General features: G+C 36.5%; 1 protein-coding gene across 1 annotated transcript in view; it reads left to right on the top strand.

Moving 5' to 3' along the window:
* Positions 1-25,733, top strand: part of LOC136863722 (zinc finger protein 236) — a 795,935-nt gene that overhangs the window by 763,059 nt on the left and 7,143 nt on the right. Inside the window, exons 29-30 of the mRNA XM_068226059.1 lie at positions 22,528-22,798; positions 24,300-24,579. Coding sequence (XP_068082160.1) covers positions 22,528-22,798; positions 24,300-24,579 — 551 coding nt within the window. The remainder of the gene's footprint in view (positions 1-22,527; positions 22,799-24,299; positions 24,580-25,733) is intronic.

Consider the following 25,733-nt stretch of genomic DNA (forward strand, 5'->3'; position numbering starts at 1 on the left):
CTTGATCTTTACAGAAATGTCTTGGGTCACTTGTCGACATTCTTGGGCCTAAGATTTTTCGTAAGAATCTTCTGTCTCTTTTTTCAAGGACTGGGTCAGCCATCCTTGTCAAGGTTTCTGCACCATAAAGGCACTCTGTTCTAACCACTTTGTAATATTTCAAGAGAACTTTAAGATCAGAATGTGATGAACATAGAACCTGTTGAAAATGGAAACGATGAACTAGATTTTGACTATGTACATTAACTCATTAGTCATTTTGCATGATATTAAAGCTTACCTAAAATGTTAAGGGACATAATGTCATATAAAAGGCAGTTATTGACACAGACAAACCCCTTTAACGTTTAATATACAGGAGAAAATAATTAAATATGAATGCAAAATCATACATTAGCTTCGTCAGCCACTTAATTTGTTCAGATATAATATACCCCTCCTCTTTTACATTCTCATCACACTTTGTAAGGTCTTTTGTGTATTGAGACTTGGGTAGGCCCAAGTCTCTCTCAAGTTTCAAAGCTTCCAGTTTTGATTTATAGATTTTTATTTCTAACAGTTCATTCTGAAGGGCTGTCTTCTTTCTCCTCTCAATTTCCAGATAATCTGTGGGGTGAGGTGAACCCTCAGAGGAAATTCTCTTCCAAAGATAAGGCAATATCATGAATATTCTTCCACTTTGTCTTCTTTCATGAGTGAAGTAGAGAAAGCTCCAAACAAAATTTCCTTTGCTTCCCTGGTTTTATTCAGGATTAAAATTTTATTTGCAACTTGTTGCTATTTAGGGTTACTCATGTTTGATGCCACTTGGCTCTCTCACAGAAATCAGCTGACTTGTAAGACTTGTAGTGAAATGTACCAACCTTACAATTGTAGAAATTTTGTTTATGAAACAAAAATTTCCTACAAGTGTAGAAACATCCACTTGTTACTACAGCTTGTATGCTTGAAGACTTGTAGCTTTATGAAACAGGTCCTAGATGATAGTAATTCCATCTCTCATCTCTATTGAAATTACAGCTTATAAATCTCACATTTTATCCCGTGTTGGTTCAACACAACTAAGGTTAAGTTATAAGTAGGTTCCCACCTTCCAATATTTATCAATTTCTATATAATAGTTTTATTAATTACATGATATAAACCAGCTTAATCTCTAGGACATGTTTCGTTCCGATTATGGAACATCTTCAGCTAAAGGATTTGACAAAATGGCAAGACAATTAAAATACATATGATAGTTATGATTATACAATAGTTAAAAGATTTGACAAAATGGCACGAAAATTAACACACATATGATAGTTATGATGATAAAATAAAATGTTCATTCATGTTGGTTAAAATTTCAACGAGTCATTGTCCAAGTGACGAAGTAAAATCGGTGAAAAGGTTCTTCTTTATGTTGGAGACATGTATATTTGTTAATCTTGAAGATAAAATTAGAGATATACAAGATTTTCTTAACGTATAGTTATCGGGGGAACTCTTGATAAAACAAGCATAGTTGAAGTTGCGCTGCACTTGGACTGTTAAAATGAGTCTGAAACGAGAAGAGAATGAGTAAAAAGGAGGATATTTTAAAGGAGAAAACCTTGTAAAAATATATGTTCGTGAGAATAAAGGATAATGGAGTTGATTACCTTATAGTCGATCGTGTCGTATTTGACGTCCTCCCTTACGCCGTGTCGTTTACTGACTGAGTTCTCTGTACATATGTGAGGCACTTGTGGTGGGCGGGGAATATCGGAAGGAGAGGTAGGTGAAGTGAGGAAAGCGGGTGAAATGTTGTGTAGGGTGGAGCTAACTGAGGAGTGGCGCTGTGATAGGCTGGGGGAAACGGAAGGAAAAGTAAGGGGAATATTGTGTCCGGTGGAGCTAATTGGAAGGAGGTGTGTTGGTTGTTTGTTGGGATCCTTTTTGATGGTTTTTCTAGATGAGTCTAATTTGGTAGCCTCTTCTAATAATATATTGATATTTTCTGTGATTTCGTTAATATTCTGGCTGGGATTTCGTTTCTGATCAATCTCAATATAGATATTTTCAAGAATATTCATTAATTTGCCTTTGTTTAACATCTGTAGAATGGTCAAGTCCCTTTCTATTGATGTAAAACTGTGTTTATATTCGGTCATATGAAGACTCATGGCCGAGTACTTCCTATGTTTTTCGGCATTCTTGATATCTTACTAAGAAATTACGGCCTGTTTGCCCGATATAAGAATTGGCACACAATTTGAGCATTTAAGCCTATATATCCCTGAATTTAAATATTTGTTATTACTTGCAATGCTTTTGGTGATTGAAAATTAAACGTTGATTGTTGTTATTGGTGCGAAAAGCAATTTTAAAATTGAGTTTCTTAAAAATATTAGTAATCTGGTAAATATTCCCATTATTATAAGTAAAAGTGGCAAAGTTTTTCATTTATGTTCTTTTACCAGCTGCATTTGAGGTTTATTCTTAATTTTATTCATTAATCTATCTATGTAGTGTTTTGTGTATCCATTGCTTATTGCTATTTTGTAAATGAGATTAATTTCTTTTTGGAGATCGTTTTTGGACAAGGGAATGTTAAAGGCTCTATTTAACATGCTTAAAAAGGAACTCCTTGTATGTGCCTCAGGATGGTACGAATCTTTTCGTATGGTATTTATAGTTTGAGTTGGTTTTCTAAAGATTGTAAAGGACAACTTTTCTACTTTCCTTTCGACTGTTAAATCAAGGAAATTTAGTTTTTTATTGTTCTCGGTTTCTAACGTAAATTTTATAAAAGGGTCTAAACTGTTGATTTGGTCTAATAAATTAGTGCTACTATTGATTTGTTCATCTATAATTGCAAAGATGTCATCGACAAACCTGAGCCAGATAATGATCCTTTTTAGTCATTTAAAATGTTGTGTTTTTCTAAGTGATCCATGTATATTTCAGCAAGGATACCTGATGCTGCAGATCCCATAGGGAGACCACTTTGTTGATATACTGTGTTATTGAAGGAAATGTAATTATTGAAGTATAAATTCTAGGAGTAACATAAATTCTTCTATTTCATGGTTACTAAGTTTCCTGTGTGTCCTTAAGTTGTTCTTAATTATATTTAGAGTTTCTTTTGTGGGGATCTTACAATACATATTAGTAACGTCGAATGAGTTCAAGTTGAAAGATGGTTTTAATTTAGTGTTCTTAATAATTTTACAAAATTCTGTTGAATTACTGATTGTGGTTCTGCTTTGGAAAGTATAGTGCTTTTTTAGAAAGCTATTGATAAATTTAGAGGCTTTGTAGGTGGGGCTGTTTTTGAAGTTAATGATTGGTTATATGGGTATGTCGTGTATCTTAGGCAAAGCTCTTGCTGTTGGTAGTCTTGGATTCATATTAATTAGGCTTGATATTTCATTCTTATTAAGGATGAAATTAATGTTTTTAAGTATTTGTTTTAGTTTTCTATGGACAGAGTTAGTCCGGTCTTTTTTAATTTTTGTGAAAGTATTATCTGAGAAAAATGCTTTGGTTTTTTCTATGTATTCTTTTTTGTGCATAATAAGTGACACATTACCTTTATCCGCCTTTGTGATTATAAGGTCATTATCTTTTATTTTTTGTTTTAAGCGTTTGATGTCTGTAGAAGGTAAATGGGGTGTGTTAACTTTCTGATCTTCAAATAATTCTTGAAGTTTCTTTTTGACTTCAAATTTAGTTTCAAGTTGTTGATCTATTGGAAGCTGAGCTATGACTTGTTCTATTTCAGCAAATGGTTGTTATGTATTGCTTTTGGTTGTATGGATTAGACCAATTATGTTTGGGTCCTTTGTTGATAATCTGTAACTCTTTGTCCTCGAAAACGTCAGACCCGACTAACTCTGTCCAAAGAAAACTAAAACAAATACTTAAAAATATTAATTTCATCCTTAATAAGAATGAAATATCAAGCCTAATTAATATGAATCCAAGACTACCAACAGCAAGAGCTTTGCCTAAAATACACAAACCTGACATACCCATAAGACCAATCATTAACTTCAAAAACAGCCCCACCTACAAAACCTCTAAATTTATCAATAGCATTCTAAAAAAGCACTATACTTTCCAAAGCAGAACCACAATCAGTAATTCAATAGAATTTTGTACAATTATTAAGAACACTAAATTAAAACCATCTTTTACCTTGAACTCATTCGACGTTACTAATATGTATTGTAAGATCCCCACAAAAGAAACTCTAAATATAATTAAGAACAACTTAAGGACACACAGGAAACTTAGTAACCATGAAATAGAAGAATTTATGTTACTCCTAGAATTTACACTTAACAATAATTACTTTTCCTTCAATAACACAGTATATTAACAAAGTGGTCTCCCTATGGGATCTGCAGGATCAGGTATCCTTGTTGAAATATACCTGGATCACTCAGAAAAACACAAAATTTTAAATGACTAAAAAGGATCATTATCTGGCTAAGGTTTGTTGATGACATCTTTGCAATTATAGATGAACAAATCAATAGTAGCACTAATTTATTAGACCAAATCAACAGTTTAGGCCCTTTCATAAAATTTACGTTCGAAACTGAGAACAATAAAAAACTAAATTTCCTTGATTTAACAGTCGAAAGGAAAGAAGAAAAGTTGTCCTTTATAATCTTTAGAAAACCAACTCAAACTATAAATACCATACGAAAAGATTCGTACCATCCTGAGGCACATAAAAGGAGTTCCTTTTTAAGCATGTTAAATAGAGCCTTTAACATTCCCTTGTCCAAAAACGATCTCCAAAAAGAAATTAATCTCATTTACAAAATAGCAATAAGCAATGGATACACAAAACACTACATAGATAGATTAATGAATAAAATTAAGAATAAACCTCAAACGCAGCTGGTAAAAGAACATAAAAAGAAAAACTTTGCCACTTTTACTTATAATAATGGGAATATTTACCAGATTACTAATATTTTTAAGAAACTCAATTTTAAAATTGCTTTTCGCACCAATAACAACAATCAACGTTTAATTTTCAATCACCAAAGCATTGCAAGTAATAACAAATATTTAAATTCGGGGATATATAGGCTTAAATGCTCAAATTGTGTGCCAATTCTTATATCGGGCAAACAGACCGTAATTTCTTAGTAAGATATCAAGAATGCCGAAAAACATAGGAAGTACTCGGCCGTGAGTCTTCATATGACCGAATATAAACACAGTTTTACATCAGTAGAAAGGGACTTGACCATTCTACAGATGTTAAACAAAGGCAAATTAATGAATATTCTTGAAAATATCTATATTGAGATTGATCAGAAACGAAATCCCAGCCAGAATATTAACGAAATCACGGAAAATATCAATCTATTATTAGAAGAGGCTACCAAATTAGACTCATCTAGAAAAACCATCAAAAAGGATCCCAACAAACAACCAACACACCTCCTTCCAATTAGCTCCACCGGACACAATATTCCCCCTACTTTTCCTTCCGTTTCCCCCAGCCTATCACAGCGCCACTCCTCAGTTAGCTCCACCCTACACAACATTTCACCCGCTTTCCTCACTTCACCTACCTCTCCTTCCGATATTCCCTGCCCACCGCTAGCACCTCACATACCTACACAGAACTCAGTCAGTTAACGAGACGGCATAAGGGAGGACGTCAAATATGACACTATCGACTATAAGGTAATCAACTCCATTATCCTTTATTCTCACGAACATACATTTTTACAAGGTTTTCTCCTTTAAAATATCCTCCTTTTTACTCATTCTCCTCTCATTTCAGACTCATTTTAATAGTCCAAGTGCAGCGCAACTTCAACTATGCTTGTTTTATCAAGAGTTCCCCCGATAACTATACGTTAAGAAAATCTTGTATATCTCTAATTTTATCTTCAAGATTAACAAATATACATGTCTCCAACATAAAGAAGAACCTTTTCGCCGATTTTACTTCGTCACTTGGACACTCATCATCATCATCATCATCATCCTAAACCATCTCCAGTTTCCCGGGTGTGGTATATGAGCCTCCTCCATCTCATCCTGTCCTTGTACCATTCTTCCTCCACCAACTTGTCCCAATCATGACCTCTCAGCAGTACATCGCTCTTAACTAAATCTATCCTTTTCCTTCGTGGCCTTCCCACGGGTCGTCTTCCTTCTACCTTTCTGTCAAATTCCTTCCTTGCAGTTCTGTTTACTGGCATCCTCTTCATGTGACCAAACCACTTCAGTCTTGATATCTGAATCTTATTGAGGAGAGAATCATCTATTCCTACTTCTTCTCTAATTTTCTCATTCCTAATCTTGTCTTTCCTGGTTTTCTGGATCATAGTGCGTAGGAATTTCATTTCAGCTGCCTGAAGTTTGGAATTATCTCTATTGGTCAGTGTTGTGGTTTCGAGACTGTATGTAAGAATTGGTGTATAATAGGACTTGTACAATGTCATTTTTGTTTTCATGGGTATTTGCTCATCCCACAGCAGGTGTCTTACCTGGTGGTAAAATTGTGTTGCCTTATTGATTCGATTGTTCACCTCATGTTTTGCTAGGTTGTCATTTGATATAACGCTACCCAAGTATTTGAAAACTGGAACGCTGTCCAGTTGAGCTTCATTTAACATGACTATTGGTTCTGCTCCTTCCCCATACACTTTCATCACCACCGTCTTGGTCTTGCTGATGTTTAAACCATATTTCTTAAACTCCTCATTCCAGCTTTGTATTCTCTCTCCCAATTCCTCTTCTGAGTCACTCCAGATCGCAACATCATCTGCAAATGTGAAGGCTTTGATATCTCCATGTTCTTTCCTTTTAATAGAGTTCATTACTACATCCATTACAATAATAAATAGAAGTGGTGACAATGAGCTGCCCTGCTGCACTCCTCTCTTTGTTTCAAACCAGTCCGACAAACCACATCCTACTTGAATACAGCTTCTGTTCCCACTATACAACATTTTCACTTTGTCTATGAGGCTGTCTCGCACTTGAAGTTCTTTCATGCATTGCCAAATTCTTTCCCTTGGTACACTATCGTATGCTTTCTCAATGTCCAAAAATATTAGAAATAAAGGCTTGTTCTTCTCCCAGTATTTTTCCATTAGCATCCTAATTGCAAATATAAGGTCTGTAGTTGACCTTCCTGGTCTGAAACCATACTGCTCTTCTTCCAAAATTTGTTCAACAATATCTCTGATTCTGGTCTCTATTATTTTTTCCAATATTTTCAGGACATGAGACAGTAGTGTGATACCACGGTAATTAGTACATTTTCGCCGGCTTCCTTTCTTGAACAGAGGTACAATGATGCCCATCTTCCAGTCCTCAGGAATAGTATTTTCCTCCCATATCTTGTTGAGCAGTCTATAGAGCCATTGGATTCCTGGAATTCCCGCTGCTTTCAGCATATCTGCACTTAGTTCATCTATGCCCACTGCCTTTCCTTTCTTCATGCTCTTGAGCGCATTTTCAACCTCAAGCCATGTAATTGGTGGTTCAGTTGTGGTTCGTCAACTTGGCTCTCCTCTATCCGTTGTTATGTTTTCTGTATCTCCATTCAGCAGCTTTTCGAAATAGATCTTGAGTTCTTGTTTAATTTCTCCCTCTTCTTGTGCCAGAGTTCCATCATCACGTTCTATTGCTTTTATGGTCTCTTGATCCCTCCGCTTGTTTTTCACTACTCTGTATAGCAATTTCGTATTTCCTGTACTGTCCTCTTCCAGTTTGTCTGCAAACTTATTCCATTTCTTCTCTTTTTCTTCCCTTACAATGTTCTTTACAGCAAGTTTCATGTTCCTGTATACTCCTTGAAGTCTTTGTATTTCTTGTTCATTTCGTTCTTGTCCCTGTTTTTGTTTTTCCTTGTCCTGTGCCTTCTTTATTTGGTTTCTTTCTTTCACCGCTGTTTTCACTCTATCATTCCACCATGGTGTCTCCTTTTTTCTTTTGATAGAACTTGTAACTCCACATAGGTTTTTGGCTTCTCCCACAAAAGTGTCTTTGAATGCCTTCCATTCTTCATTAACGCTGGTTACTTCACACTTCGGCAAACTCTGTTGAATCCTTAGTTTGTATTCTTCCTTTATTTGGACTTCATGCAACTACCAAGTTTTAACCCTTGGTTTTTTCGTAATAAGTTTCTGCGTTTCATTTGCCTTATGTTTGAAGTCTACTACCAACAATCTGTGATCACTGTCCATGCTTTCACTAAGGATGACCTTTACATTTGTGATGTACCTGCCACCATCTTTATTTGTGATTACGTAGTCAACTTGGACACTGACTTGTTGAAATTTTAACCAACATGAATGAATATTTTATTTTATCATCATAACTATCATATGTGTTTTAATTTTCATGCCATTTTGTCAAATCTTTTAGCTATTGTATAATCATAACTATCACATGTGTTTTAATTGTCTTGCCATTTTGTCAAATCTTTTAGCTGAAGATGTTCCATAATCGGAACGAAACATGTCCGAGAGATTAAGCTGGTTTATATCATGTAATTAATAAAACTGTTATATAGAAATTGATAAGTATTGGAAGGTGGGAACCTACTTATAACTTAACCTTAGTTCTATTGAAGTTATTCGGGTGTGTTTGAATTTCTACAGCTTCTCTGATATTGGTGGTTACTTCATTAGAGATGGGATTTAGAGTCTGGATAGTAGCACTAAAATGACATGCAGAACCCTGCACTACCCCAGAGGGCAGCACTTTCATTGTGCAGTCCGACCCCAGAGTATAAACACTCGGCCACTCTTCTCTGCTATCAATGAGCCTTGAAAATGCCCACTGGAATGATGCTAAAACATCAGCCTTTCACCAGCCCTGGATGCGGCCCAACTGCCTGAAGCACCACAGAGAATGGCAATACAATGCTTGTTGATTCCTGTTCTCTTCTGCTTCAATGATGGACTGTAAATACCCATTTAAATAATGTGCATAACCTTCAATTTTTTTAAAATAACATACCGATACTTGCTCACTGGTTGAGAGAATGGCTTCTTACAAAAATTTGCCAAAGAAATTATGGTGCTATTAAGGTGTATTAAACCACAGAGGTTAGGAATGACCCAATAGCACATCTAATATTACTAAAACAAATGCCATCTGTCCAGGTTTAAGTACTGTCTCAGCATCTTCCAGTAGTTGAAATGAGAAGCCACTGGTAATATTTCAGGAGTGACTCATACTAACCAGTACTTTAATGCACTGAGCTACTTTTGAAACTAGTAGAAGGAACAGAAGATTTCTATAAATGCACCCTGCATCAGTTTGGTTGGAAGTGTGGTGGTAGTGGTTTTGTGTGATTTTTATGTCCTCTACCAATTTTTGCCATTCTTCCATTCTTCAACAAAATTCACCCTAAATTCATGATGTTTATTTTAGTAAAACCATTTTGCATTCTTATCTCCATTTCCCTCATTCCTACACTGCACTCAAACACATAAGCAGAACATTGAGAATTATTCTTATTATCTCCATACCATATAATTGGCAAAAGGTGTTCTTCATAGAAGATCTGTTTAGGTATTTTCTTCAAGTGTACCATCAGGTGAGCTATTGCCAAGAGCTGAATTATTCCACTTATCATTATACTTAATTATTCCAATATATCATAATCATAATCATCATCATCATCATTTCCCCGTTTATTTAGCTCCAGTTAGGTTGAGGCATTTATGCTACTTCTCTGCTTTCCTCTCTCCTTTCACATTTCTTCTTCTGTAATTCTGTTCTGCTCCAGGTTCCTTCATCTTATCTCCCTCTTTTTCTCTTTCCCTAAACTTAGCCTCCATCATCAGTTTGGGAGTCTTCCTTCCTCCATCCTCTTGACGTGTTCAAAGAACCTTAGTCTGTTCTTCTCAGTTCTGTCATTCAACCTTCCTTCTCCAATTTCTTTCCTGACATCTTCATTTCTCACTCTGACTTTCCTTGTCTTTCCTATCACACTTTTCAGGAATTTCATTTCACTGGCTTCAATTTTACTCTTCTTTCTTCTTGTCACTGCCCAGGGCTCCCCTGTGTATGTCAGTATGGGTGTATAGTACATCTTGTTCATCACTTTCGTACCCTTCCTTGGTACCTCCATCTTCCAGGCTAGATTCCTTACATTCTGGTAGAATGCATTCACCTGTTGCACCCTTTTATTAAACTCTATATCCAGCATTGCATTTTGCATTAGTTCTTCCTAGGTATTAGAAGCTGTCAACAATTTCAAGGTTCTGACTTCCAGTATGTATGATTTCTTTCCGTATTCCTTTGCCTCTTATCACCATCATGTTGCTCTCCTCCACACTGAATTTCATACCATATTTCAAAATGTTTTCATTCAGTATGTCCAGCTGTTCTTGTACTATCTTAGTGTTGGTTACCTCTTCACAGTATAAAATAAATACTGTCAAACCTGCCCTAACGGACACCTTTATTCAGCGGACACCTCTTTATATAAACATTTTTCCTTGGAAACAATTTTATTATTTTTATATAAAAGACATTAAATAAGCCTAATTTCAGTGGACACCTTGAATTCCAGACAGCTCACATCGCAGTTAGTCCCATCCACTTGTCTTAAGCAGACACTTTACATATTCCAGGATGTTATTTTTTACACCATGCTATGTCAACCTTTCCTTTTGAACCATTCTGAAGACATCAGGGAATTCCTTTTGAATGTTTCTACTATTTCAAGTCCATGGAAATGTACCGGTACATAGGAATGCTATAGTAGCCATGCAGTTAATTTTGTACAGGGCTCTTTTCAAACCTTTCGTTAAGGTCATCTTGCATTTTAATTAAAGTATAGGAAAGGAACAAACAAGTGTGAAATCATATAAGAGAGAGAGGGGGTGGGGGCTGGAATGAGGGGGAAGAACATATGTAATAAGACAATAAGACAAACACAACGGTAGATCAATGTGGGAAGAGGGAGCAAAAGAAATAGGAGATGAGGATAAACATGAAAACACAAGAGGATAAGGACAATCGCCACATATCCATACACTGCCTTGTTCAAAGAGATAGGCTCTCTCCTCATCGATTCCAGTTCTTCTACATTCATCTCTTCTCAGCCTCCGACAAGCTCGTTTCTGCTTCGCTGTTTCATCAGGAAAGCAGGCATCAGCAGTAACTGAGGGGCCATCTTGACATATCTTCAGTCTTGATGAGGGATGAGAAATCCGGATAAGTACAGGAAAAAAGTGAAGAAACATAAGACAGAGATGAATACTGGTGGTAAAAGTATTCATCTTTGACTTATGTTTCTTCCCTTTTCCTGTTCTTCTCATCCTACACTTATCCCACATCAAGACAAGATCTGTCAAGATGGCCCCTCAATGAATGTTGATGCCTGCCCTCCTGATGAAGCTGGGAAGCAGAAATGAGCTTGTTGGGAGCTGAGAAGAGATGGTTGTAGAAGAAATGGGATTGATGAGGAGAGAGCATATCTATTAGAAGGCGACAGTGTATGAAGATATGGAGATTGTCCTTGTCGTTTTGTGTTTCCAATTTTGTCCTCCTCTCCTACAGTATTACCCCGCATTTACGTTCCTGGCTTTTACGTTTTCCCGTCTTTTACAACATTTTTTGTTGGTCCCCTGAGATTTCCTATGCTCACAATGTATTAAAATACTGAAATTTACGTTTGCGACATTTTATGCTTCCCGCCAGGCCATTCGAGAGGAAAAAATCTGAGGTAAAATGGCATCGCAACTAACCTAAAATGCTTTGAGTAACCATGGCATGATGACCAAATCAAACAACCATGGTCTATAATAACTCTTAGACCTCTCAGTATTGAACTTCCACTTAACCAATGCAGCGTGTTCTGTGATATCAGGTGTTTTCCACAACGTCCTAAACCTTATTTTCAAATCCTACAACGATAAAGTACCCATTAATCTTTCAAGAAGAAGAAGAAATCCAACAAAGAGTTGAATTAACAAAACCGCAAAGGAGGAGAAGAAGAAGAAGGAGATATCAGGTGTTTGCTCTATTGCTAAGTACCACGGCCATATTGATATACAGAGGCCTGCTACCAAATAGTTGTGATGTCACGCGTATAGTGCTCAATCTCCATCATCGTGTGTAATTCCTATATTGCTGATACGATACTTTTTCTCACAATGTCACAAAGGAAATTCAATAATAAGCCTGTAAACATATAACATCGAAGAAACGCTGTCAAAAGAATACATACGAATACACAAATACATGCACTCAAGGTAGTAACTTATATTACATATCATGAAATGTTCGACTGAAGGGTACTCGCCTGGACAGTATGCTGATGGTGACTGGGCGAATTGTTTTCTCTCAAAACAATGTCATTCTTTTATACTTGTTTGAGCACATGATTTTGTTAATTATTTATAAATATCTGTTAAAGGAGGTATGTCCCAAAATATGACAGATCTTGGTCACAACACTCATTAACTCAGCAGCACATACCCACACTTGTCACAGGTTTTTCAACTTTCATTACCAAAACATTGAAAGAAACAGCCCTATGATTTCCACTGTTTAAAAATGCATCTTTGAATCAGATATCAAGGTCTGAGTTAATGTGTAGCTTTCTACAATATGAAAAGTAGTATGATGGTCACTAAGCAAACTGTTGCTGTCTCTAAAATGTAATTATATTACATTTAGTTGAGCACATAGTGGTATTAATTATTTATGAATAACAGTTTAAATAAAATTATTTGCAATGATATGATAGATGTTGGCCACAACACTTATTAACTCTACTGTATACACCCACACTTGTCACAAAAATTACCAGGTTCTTCAACTTTCATTATGAAAACATTGAAAGAAACATCCCTATGATTTCTACAGTTTAAAAATGCATCTACGAATCAGGTATCAAGGTCTCAGTTAACGCGTAGCTCTCCACAACAGTTTGAAATATAGTATAATAGTCACTAGGCAAACAGTTGCTGTTTCTAAAATGCCATTATATTACACTTATTTGAGCACATAGTCTTGAAGGTGAGTTCGTCATTCTGCAAAATATCCTTTCTCCTTTCTTCTGGCGATTTTCGTTTGGCAGGTGTTGGTTGAGACATATATGACGGCTACCCAGGAAATATAGTTGTCACAGCATCGTCAGTTAATTTTGGCTTTACCCTAGGTACAGTTGAAATGGAACCATCTGGTCTTTTTGCGATGTCAGCTCGAATTATGTCATTTTCGGATAAAAAATTTAATACAGGAACAGGCATATTTACTGGGATCAAAATTAGCTTGCTTCTCCTTATCGCTAGGAAATGTTGAGATACCCACCTCCTTATTTGAACAGTAATTGGATGTACATCCAGGCAAACTACACGTTTGTCCTATTTTGCAAAAAGGAGCATACACTACACTAACACATTATAATTATAATAATTAAATAATAAACTTTAGACTACTTTAGTCAATTCGTAATAGCTCAGCGAGTTCACCTAAGCTATCACATAACCTAGCAATACTTCCTAATACCAGGCTGCTGAAATTACAATGCTATAGTATTTAACACATACTATTGCTAAAAATACATCTTTTACTGATGCGTTTTCATACAGTTATCACTTGGAAACACGAACGAACACCTCTAATAACATTAAAATAACAACATGCTACCAAACCACCATGAAAACAAGACTCGTACATCCATACCAATGCACTAAACGGCTGACGTCACCACTATGGAACTGGCATGTGTAGCAGGCTGGAACTTTGAGTTGGCCGTGTAGGTACAGTATAAGCCACAAGAAGAAGACGTTATCAAGTGATTCATTGTTTGTCTTGCCTGAGTTCGTTATTTCACAGTTATTGTTTTACACTTACGTTTGTTGTTGGAGTTGTTAAAGTTATTTTTGCTGATTTGTCACATTTACTGTATTTTTGTTATTTGTTTATGTCTTTTGTTCTTGTTATGCGAGTCGAGCGGTCAAAGTGAATTGCCGTGATCTTCCTTTCCGGTCATGTGTATTTGTTAATCCTTCTTTGTTATTGCTTTGTTGTTTTCCTGCTAATAATGAAAAGAAAAAAAAGAAAGAAAATATTTCACTATGGATGAGAAAGCTTGAATATTAGAAAAGGTTGATTCGTACCGTGGAACATGTGTTTCATTGGCGTGCAAATTGCAGCCTCCTGTATCCACGCTGAATACAATTGTGAAAAACAGAGGAAGCATTACATTAAGTGCTTCAGAATGCGGACCAAACTCCAAGAAAAGGAAGTATGCGTCACACTGCAAATACGAGAAAATGGAAAAAATTGTAAAAAGTAGGTTTGAAACTTCAAGAGCCGCAGGCATTCCAATTGATGGTGTGCTCTTAAGGGAAAAGGCGCTTAAAGTGGCAAACATTCTTGGCATTGAAAATTTCAGTGCGTCCAATGGCTGGATCAACCAATTTAGGAAAAGGTATAAACTAAACTATAAAACTGTTTGTGGGGAATCTAATGCAGTTAGTGATGAAACTGTGGAAGAATGGATTGATAGAAGATTGCAGGAGCTGACCAAGGATTATGAACCCAGGAACATTTTTAACCTAAATGGAACTGGACTATTTTTCAGTGAGTTGTCCAGCAAGACTTTGGCATTCAAAGGAGATAAATGCAATGGTGGGAAACACAGCAAGATGAGGCTCACAGTGATGTTGGGAGCCAATGTTAATGGCTCTGAGAAGCTCCACCCCTATGGGATAGGGAAATCTAAAAAGCCTCATTGCTTCAAGAATGTGCGATCATTACCTACTGCCTACGATGCCAACCATAAAGCTTGGATGACCTGAGATCTTTTCCGACAGTGGTTAATTGCTCTGGATTCAAAAATGGGTGCGCAAAACAGAAAGATCCTTCTTTTCATCAACCGTTGTCCTGCACATCCCATGCAGTTAGAATTTCTGCCTGCTAACTGCACAAGCAAGCTACAACCTATGGATTTAGGGGTTATTCACTCCTTTAAGTCACTTTATATTGAAGAACCTAGTTCAGCAAATTTTATTCCTTATGGATGCTGGAAAGGATCCATCATCATTTAAAGTTTCAATCCTGGATGCGCTTCACTTCATTGCAAAGTCTTGGAAAGCCATGAAGCAGACTACCATCTCAAATTGTTTCTTGAAAGCAGGATTTTTCAAGAATCATGCCGAATCTCAGCTGCAAGAAGAAGAAGAAGAAGAAGAAGAAGAAGAAGAAGAAGGAGAATCCTGGTACCTGATGTATGGAGAATGTTGCAGTCAGACTGCACTACTGAAGATTTTCTTAAGGTAGATTCTGTTTGGGGGGGGGAAATAATTTTCATAACCTTTATGAGCTTGAAAAACAAATAGAGGTCATAAGAAATAAGAAGTGTAAACAGAGATCGATTCTGGACTATTTTGGTAGGAAGCGGTGATTGTGTGGTTTTCCATCTGGAATAAACTTGTGTTAATGTTGTAAATACAGGTACAATAGCAGCAATTAAATTGTTTCATTCAGAGAAAATATTGCATCTTAGATAATTCTATAGCCATTCTAAGAAAGTATCTACTGTATATTAAAAGAATATATTACACAAATTTTTAACCACCTACTGGTAACCTTCTCCTGGACAAAGGATGAGCAGAATTACAAAGGCAGTGTCGTCAACAGTTAATACAGTACAATAATTAACTTACATGGACCTTTATTTGAGGTAAGTACAGTAAATCAATTGAGATTGAAATACTCCATAAATTAATAATATGCATTTGTGTAACATTTACCTCCTTTTCCAGAGCATTTTTATATATACCTATACAAGTTGTTTCCCACGATTTACACTTTCCCCCTTTTACATTTCCCGTCCTTTTACACCAATATTCCTTGGTCCCTTGAAAAGTGTAAAAGAGGGGTAATACTGTATTTCTTTTGCTCCCTCTTCCCATGCTGTCCTGCCATTGTGTTTGTCCTATTATATGTGTTGCATTCTAATTAGTGTACATTCTGAGAATTCTAATTGTTTGGGGATGTTGCCTGTGACTGTTTACTCACAGGTTACCTAGGGATTTTCCTATGTAGCTTGCATCATTCTGTCGCTGATAAGGTCGAGGGTAGGTAATTCAGTTAAACTTGACAAGGAACAGACTTACGTGGACTAATTGTTGAGGCATAAATAGAAGTGTGTTCAGATCTCAAGGCAAGATACAGAAAGTGTGAAAGGACTTTCAGAGAAAGCTTCCTGAAAAATTGAAGTGTGGAAAAACTGGAATGAATACAACAGTGAAGAATTAAAAGTGAAATTTTAAGTGAGTGAGATGAAAATAGGAATCGAGGAGTGAAGAAATTGGAAGCCAGTTTTTGCAGAAGTAAATGTTGTGGTATATGTGTAGTTCAAGTTTGATCGAGCAAAGAAATTGTGAGCAAGTGGGCCAGTGTTTCAAGAAAAAGCATGGGAAATTTTAAATAATTTGAAAGTTGAAATTCTTAATCTGATGAAGAATATGTATCTCATGCTGGATCGCAAATAGGAGGATAACACAATGGAGCCATATAACAGACTTTATTCTCTTTTTGAGAATATCGCAGTTAAAAGAAAATGTGCTATAAGTACACACACAGCTGAATGATTAATTCATAAGCTGTAATTTTTATAAAGGCTGTAAAATTGCTTCTAATATCTCCCAAGCAAATATTTTGTTGTAATTATTTGCAATTGGTTAACTTGAAATTCCTTACTTTCCTGTGTTTCATTTTCTAATTGACTGAGCCAGCTTGAAGTATAGCTGGCTCTTTCTACTAGTTTTCCTGGCCAGTATTATAACTCAAAGGAGTTGCCTTTTTTTTTTTTTTCAGTACATATCTTATGATTAATAAAACGAGAACAATATTTACAATCTTTTGTTTACCTGAATTGTTTACATGAAGGCCATGTTTTGTGTAACACTGTCTCTCGAAACTGCTGCATTCAATTGCCTGAGTATTATGAAAATGTTTAAAATTTTAACCATATCTGTATTAACTTCATTCACTTCAGTGTTCACACATGACTCTCTACTCAAATCATGCCTGTGGGGCACGTTCACTACAAATGTGTTAGTGTGAGTCAGGTTACCTAGTGTACATTTAAGTTGAGAACTGGCATTCTTGGCCATCGCCCCACCGATGTTTGCTACTGCATCACGACTTCCGAGATTTCTTGCTTCCTGCTCCGTGTTTTCCAGTACCTTCTTGATTGGAACCCCAGGATAGATGATGACCAATGCTGCAATACATTCATTTTTCATTTCCTTCACAATTCCTCTTGTCTGGCTATCACCAAATATAAGAATGTTCGACACTTTTGCCGGTGCACTGTGTGGGATTTTAGGCCTAACTTTGCTGCGTCTCGTAACTGAGTAATTGCTATCAATTTGGCTGTTTCTCCTATGGATAAGTCCTTGCGTATCGCTTACTTCCCTCAGAGCTGAAAATCTATTTTTGGTATCAATTAAAAAGTTTTGTTTGTCTAACTGTACACTTTTACTTCTAGAATCCAAAACAACTTGACACTACGCGCTTGAATTCACGGAGTCACCTGTGTTTACTTTCATTTTCAGTTTCTTCTTTAATATATCTCTGCTTTTAATACTTTTAAATCCCATTGCAATAAAGATAGAATTACAAGTACATTATCATTACCTCCATCCTCCAAGGAATGTGACACCCGCGATTTGGTGACCGTTTTAGGCCTAGGCTTGTTACCGCTTTTCAAATTACACTTGCCACAGCTCACCCAGGTCCAAGTATCTTCAATTTCAGCATAACCAGCACTACATATGAGCCGCTGAGAGCCACAGTGGTCTAAGTCAAGAAATATCAATTTTTGAGTTATACCACTCAGTGCACTTATAACGCATGAAAATTTTTTGTGAAGAAGTGGTATAACGATAACTCCCATGGGAGACGCTTGAGAGCACTAGATGCATTCTTCCTATCACGCCAGAGTGGAGCACATTTACAGGAATAGTGGTATAAGTCAAGCGTCATGGCCACATGGTTGTGTTATTCTGTGTTCATTATCATTGTTATTTACGTTCTAAAATCAAAAAGTCCTTGTAACTGTGCTAGTAAGTATCGGTATTGTTTTCTTTATTTAGATATTTAATATTCAGGTGTTATTAAAGTAAAAATAGTCTTTATAAGGGAAATTCGCTCATAGTTCATGCTATCAGGACACTCCTTTCTTCCAAACGATTGGGATTTCGGAGTTTTCGAGAGAAAATCAAGAACTGCTCAAATTTTCACTCCGGATGATTGGTGTAATACCATTGAAAAGGCAAGTAAAAACAACAATTTGCCGTTTATAGAATGGCTCTGAATGACTTTGTCTCAACAAAAGACATAGAGAAAAGTGTAACATTTAGAAAGATGAACCTGCAAAATGAAAAGTTCAGTTGGCTTCATGTTCGATGGCTTCGTTTTCAGAAAACTCTCCTCATCTCATTCTCCGCAAGGAATCCCTTTCAAAACTTTGGGCATTACTCCTTCTCATTGTGTTCGTGGCCATCCTCGTTTGTCTGATGTTCAACTCATCCCTCTCAACAACGCTGTGGGACCTGTCACTGAGGCTAAGAAGGGAGACATAATGACCCTTCTCCCATACATCCCTCCGGTACACCACACTTTCTTCAATCAACTGACAACTGTGAATTCGGCTGTGGATTACGGACCTGATTACTGTATATCGACTCATTACAAAAGGAAGATGACGTAGATTGTGAAATTGAGTAAACTGGCATCTTCCATTATAAAGTCTGTTTAAATTTCAGCATGATAATTTAATTCTTGACATTTGGGCAAAACAATTTATTTATAATTCATGAGTGTCTGTACTGCTGAACTATTAGACCAGATTGTGTAGCTAGCATTTAACAACAGAGCAATGATTTTAACTCAATCTGTGAGAGAAAAAGTTGTAATGGAAGCTGCACGTGCAGTTCCACATCTACTGTACAACATTATGCTTCGTTAACAATTATTTTATAAATACATTGCCATATTAGAGGTTAAAACACAACCTACACATTTTCCTTTTACTCAACTTCGCCAAAACATTTATCAGAAGAGTGGTACAACTCTTGATTTGTACCACTTTACCTTTCGCTATGAGTAAACTGCTGACAGGAAAAGTGGTACTTCAAATTTTAGGAACGATAAAAAGCAGTTTAAGGAACAAATAACTAAAATGTCTGCATATTTCATCAAATGAATCATGAATTCTTCTAAAGCCTGAATTTACATGAAACGAAACGCGAAACCTTTAATTTTTCTGAATGGGAAAAAATTGACTTAGACCACTTTGCCTCTCAGCGGCTCATATACACTCAAAACTGTACCAAATTAAACTCTTTTCACACTGGATGCCATTCTTCACTCACTTCTTATTTACACCACACTTATTCCCGATTACTTCACAAGAGAACCGGGAGCTACCTTCGCCTACATCCTTCGCTGATGCCATGTTAACCTGTGCGATTGTACACTTACTATTAACCATGTTCACTGTGCTGCCTGACTGCACAATCTATCCCTGCCACTCAGGAAGAAAGCAAGCATTACCCCAGTCCACTTGCATGGCAACACCAACTAAAGTGCCCGTAACTTGTTGCTGCCTCTCCCTGTAAGGCATACTATATAATTTTTGAAATTTTTCGTTAGGCAAATCTGGAACCTACATCTGCAAAAGCTGATACTGTCATTGTATATTCCACAACGTGATTGCATTTTACATTCAACTCAGTACTACTGTACTTGGTTTACTGAATACCTTACATGCAAAAAAAAATCTATTTGTCCTTCATTCCTTATCAGTTGCAAGTGATGCTGATTTACAGTACATACAATAAACTTGATTGTGATTCCATGTTGACTTTTACAGTTGTATAAAACTTCATATTTATTCGTCCACCTAGTCAGTACAAATATATTTTACAATTTAAATTGCAAACTAAATACTAATTTTTAAAATAAGTCAGTAGAACATGTTTCAGTCCACTGGACCATCTTCAGCTATAATTCATATTATGATTAACAGGTTACACATTTATGCAATAAAACCAGTAAAATATTCTCTCCAAGTCCCATTTTCTTATATATTAAAAACTCTGGTCAGTGTGTATAAACACATAACAACACATTCTTTTCTATTTAAAACTTTATGAATACCAAATGTGGAACATTATGAGAAAATAAACCATGTACAATATGACTGACTTGTTAAAAAAATCTTATGCAGAATTAGTTTAAAAGCTCATGTCGATATGGAAAAATGTTGAGTTTGAATTAAATTGTTGCGGTGAAAGATGTATAATTTTATGTGGATTTGAGGATGTTCCCCATTGGCCTCAATTTGTTGTGCACCGCTTGCCATCTGGGCTGGCATTGAACAAACTTTTTAACATATAAGGAAATGAGACTTGGAAGGAAATATTTTACTGGTTTTAGTGCGTAAATGGGTAACCTATTTATTATAATAGGAAATGTAGCTGAAGATGATCCAATGGACCAGAACCTCTCGTAGTGAAAAAAAAATTTAATGGGTATTATTAGTTTTCAATTTTAATTGTAAAATATGTTTGTATTGACTGGGTGGGCAAATAAATACAAAGTTTTATACGATGATGATGATGATGATGATGATGATGATTTGCTATTAACAAATTGCACACAATGTGCATATGTACAATATGAATTCAATCTGTATGGAACTTTGTCAGGGAAATTTTCTTTTCAGTGCAAGATCCAGCATGATATCAATCATAAAATTTGCCACAGAGTTCACAAATACATTTTTCATTTTGGTAGTGGTATACTTTCAAAGCCCAAATGTGCTGATGGAATCCAGGGATGGCATAGCGGGGTCATTAACTTTTATCGGACTAGCGGTTGGTATATCAACCAGTAGGTTAAGGAGTCAGCGAGGACCTGTGGTTGATTTATCAACCACAACATTACTCCTTGGAGTAGACGACCAGTAAGTATATCAACCACGTGGCTTCTCATGAATTCTAGCTTGGTCTTCTCGTTCTCTTATTAATAAATGAGTCAGTGCACTGCACAGAAGAATGTGGAGACTTCCTTTCCCACTAATATTAAAGCAGTCAGTGAAGGACAATGGCATTGCATTGAAATCTCTCATTGTCGAGAGCTACAATACCCATATGGGCTATGTTGACAGTAGTTAAAGTATTCCCCGCCGGACATAGTAGTGAACCAAGAAACTAGTTTTCGACCCACTAAACATCGTTATTTTGAATGCTTCCATCATTCACGTGTCCTGTGGAAGCAAACTGTCTACAAAGAATTTTGTGAGCTACTTTTTAGAAATCTAATACATGTTGCTCAAGACATGAACCAAGATCTACCATCCAATCATCATGGCAGAACAAGTACGAGTGCTGTACATCTCTCTTGGCTTGACACAAAGTATTCCAAATAATGGCCTGTGAAGGGAACATCTCGCAAGTACAAAGTGTCCTCAGAGAAGGAGAAAGCAGTACGATCAATTTTCTGTTGTGAGAGATCTGGTGGAGCATTACGCTTTCTTTTCTTTACAAGTTTTTTTACGTCGCACCGACACACATAGGTCTTATGGCGACGATGGGACAGGAAAGGGCTAGGAGTGGGAAGGAAGTGTCCATGGCCTTAATTAAGGTGTAGCCCCAGCATTTGGCTGGTGTGAAAATCGGAAACCATGGAAAACCATCTTCAGGGCTGCAGACAGTGGGGTTCGAACCCACTATCTCCTGAATACTGAATACTGGCCGCACTTAAGCAATTACAGCTATCGAGCTCGCTTACTACGCTTTTACCACTGTTTCAAATTTACCACACAAAAAGGAAGTTTTGAACCATGTTCTCACATGCTCAATAATGAAAGCTTTTGTTTATTTGAATGGTGTGTTTATGCCTTGTGAGGTGTCATATGATAAGATCAAAATAACGCATTACTTCCTTTTACTGCCTTCATCTCTGCAAATGGATGTGAATAAGCATGATCTGTGTACGTCATCCCGACAGATGATTTGCCTCCTATCTCTGACCTAGTCAAGGCGGGGGGGCGTGGCATGGCAGGGATTAATGGACTGACTAGCCAGCTGGACTCGTGCCAACGACAGAGTAATGGTTTAGCAACAACTTTCATTCTATGCTAGAGTGGAGAGAAATGAGGACTTCATTAAGATAAGTTCCAAATGTCAAGTTTTTAAGGATATGAATAGAAAGAAACATAAATGGTTATACATTTCTAGATATTTTTTAGTGTGATTTGATAGAATCTGATGATGTTCATTCAAGAACAAAACATGCCATTCTATTGTAATTAAGTTGTTTCTTTTTTCATGTATAATTGTGTTACCATATATTTTCCTTTCAGGTAGTTTATAAAATTTAGTTATTCAAAATTAGTTTTGGCAGACTAAAGAACCCAATGGTTATAAATCGTATTTTATTCACGTTCAAACTGTTCTTCCAAATATTTTGAAAGTCAAAAACTTTGTTTGGAGTTCATTAATTACTGTTTATGTTTTGCAGGCCTTTCAAATGCTTTTTCTGTGAGACACAATTTCGCACTCCTACTCAACTCCGTCGCCATGTTAAAACTCACGATACTCAAGAGAAGAAGGGGCAAGGTGTGACCCATGATGCTGTTCAAGCTAGAGGCAGAAAAAGAGCGGCCATTATCCGTCTCACTGCTGAAGAGACTCAAGTGTTGGCCCAGCAACCTCTAGAAAATGCGACTTCTGTGTCGGAGAAAGTTCTCATTTCATCTGCTGCTGAAAAGGATCGTATCAGTGAAATAAAAGTAAGGGTCGTGCATTTTTTTAAGATGGTACCTGTATGGTGATATTACTTGTGTTGTGGGATATGCATACTACTTAATTAGATACTTTTAGATTTTAGTGTCAGCGGCTGTGGGAAAATGTTGTTTACTTCATTGTTATACTACTAAATCATTGACAGTCATCATAGTAATTGAAAGAATGCTGTATGGAAATAATTTTTTTTAAAGTATTAATCTTCTCTCATCTTTTTCTTTACTCGCAGGAGACATTTTCACGAGAAAATCTCCAACCACAATAATGAGTAGTGACTATCTAACTGCTATAAGATCTGGGGTGTTTTACTAATATTTTATTATGTCTTAGCAGTATGTACAGATAGAGAATTTACAGCTAATAAACCAAGATGTTTTTAGCCCCTAACATGAATACAAACAACTCAGAGAAAAAGTTTTGCAAATGTCTGAAAACTTGTCATTAATACTTTCATGGCCCGTTCTTAAAGACATGATACTGTATAGGCTTTTGGGCTTATGCCATGGAAGGAAATAAGGTGAAATTCTTAACGTTTCGCAGGGAACTGTGCTCTGCGCCCCCAGAAGAAATCTCGACTGTCCACGAGAAAGGCTTCTTAAACAATGACACTTTAAATTTGGACTTATAATAGAAGTGGAGACATGGTACGTTCATTCGCCGCCAGTTGGCCCCAGGAGGTGGCAACCTAGCGTTTGAAGAGGAAGCTGACCGAACCATCACAATCAGTCTAAGCAGTTCACATAACGTGTTTGCGTAACACATGACATGGCAGTTGTATGGCATAGACACAAGCCTGAAATGAAACATCTGGCGAGGGGGAACGTACGAATTTGGAAAACACCGAGACGAAATAACAATAGTGAAGGGACCGGGAAAGGAACTACCTACGTAAATTCTTAATGCGTGGCAACCAGGTATTACTTAATTGATAGCCGGTGTCCCTGTTCAAAATTGTTAGTATTTCTACGTATTTCCACAGCTTCCCGTATAATCCTGGACCTGTAGTGTCTAGTGTGGGTAAGAGCTCGAGCATCATGGAACATGGCATCGTGACCCGACGATAGGGCGTGCTCAGCTATGGCCGATTTGTCTGTTTGGTTGAGACGAATATTACGTTCATGTTCTTTGATACGGGTACCAATGGACCGGCATGTATGGCCGATGTATACCTTACCGCAAGTACAGGGAATTTCGTATACCCCAGGATACCCTGCGAAACGTTAAGAATTTCACCTTATTTCCTTGACACGGCATAAGCCCAAAAGCCTGTACAGTATCATGTCTGAAAACTTCTTTCCCACAATGCAGTTCAATATGACTGTTGTTTTATAGTAAAAGTATAAGGGGTCTCTTTGTTTGTCAAATGTATTTTGAATACTGCTATAAGACTAATGGTCTCATTCTACTTGTCCTCTCCTGTATCTGTATGTTTGTTGTGTGTGGAGGGAAATTAATACCAGACATTTAAGTATGATATTTTCCCTTTAGGATCCTGAACAGCAGTACAAATTGGAACCACTGCATGCTAACCAGTGTAAATATTGTCCAAAAAGCTTTCGTAAACCATCAGATCTTGTACGACATATCCGGATTCATACTGGGGAGCGACCATACCAATGCAGTTGCTGTAACAAGTGTTTCACTGTGAAATCTACATTAGATAGTCATATGAAAACTCACAGTGGAGAGAAATTGTGTTCATGCCATGTATGTGGTTGCTTATTTGCTACCAAAGGCAGCCTCAAGGTGCATATGCGTCTGCATACAGGTAAGGAAAATAGAAAACAGAACTAGAACTTTCTAAACTTAAATATACGCATACTTCTATTTTATTTCACCCTTTGTATGATGTGTTAGTCATTATTCCTTAATTTTGGAGTGTTTTTACTACCACATTAGTTTTTTTGACATCCCCATATTTTATCCCTGACTTCATCTGGGCATAATTATCTTGAACACACCTCTTTTATCTTTGCGAGGACAAAGGAAGCCAACAGCAACATTAGTGACATTTGTTATGCTGACAATGTGATGCTCATTCTCATCTGAGGACCAAGATGTGAAAAGAGCTGTAATGACAAGTTGGCACCTTCTTTGTGCATGATACTTTATTTTAATTGAATTGATTTTATTTTTTACTTATTTTTTTATTTTATATCTTCATATTGTGAAACCCATACTTTTTTTTATTTCGTCTTAACAAAACTCTTCTCTCCCTTTCATCCTTGAGCTCTTCAGTCTAACATTACTGAAGAAGATTATGAGATTCTATAACTTTGTCACAAGCAGGCAGGAGAGGATGGTATCAGTAACAGGAGATGTAAGATAAACTTTATTGCTATAAGGCTTTCTGCAGCAAAATAGTTTACATTTGCAGGAATCTGATCTATAGTATATCTTACAATAAATGTTCCATAACATATTGTACAAGTTTTTGCAATTATTTTCCTTGCATTTTCCAAATTAAGCTGAGTTGAGTGTCTCAGACAGCAGAGAGGTGACTTTCTGAGTCCAAGTTGGTGGGTTTGATTCCAACTCCGTCTGGTGACATTCAGCGATGCCCAAATGTGCCAACCTTGTGTTGGTATATTAGCCAGCACACAAAAGAACTGCAGGACAAAATTTCAGCTCCTCAGCATCTCCATAAACTGTAAAAGTAGACAATGGGATGTAAATCACATAATAATAATAATAATAATAATAATAATAATAATAATAATAATAATAATAATAATAATCGATCTTTGTTACAGACTATTTGATTTGATTTGATTTGATTTGATTTGATTTGATTTGATTTGATTTGATTTGATTTGATTTGATTTGATATGATTTGATTATTTATCATCAACAGAGTTATTAATTCTCCAGTTACAGATGATATAAGCATTCAGTCTGGAAATTTCTGTGAATTTACTAACT

The sequence above is a fragment of the Anabrus simplex genome, chromosome 2, assembly GCF_040414725.1.
Source record: "Anabrus simplex isolate iqAnaSimp1 chromosome 2, ASM4041472v1, whole genome shotgun sequence".
Taxonomy (NCBI): domain Eukaryota; kingdom Metazoa; phylum Arthropoda; class Insecta; order Orthoptera; family Tettigoniidae; genus Anabrus; species Anabrus simplex.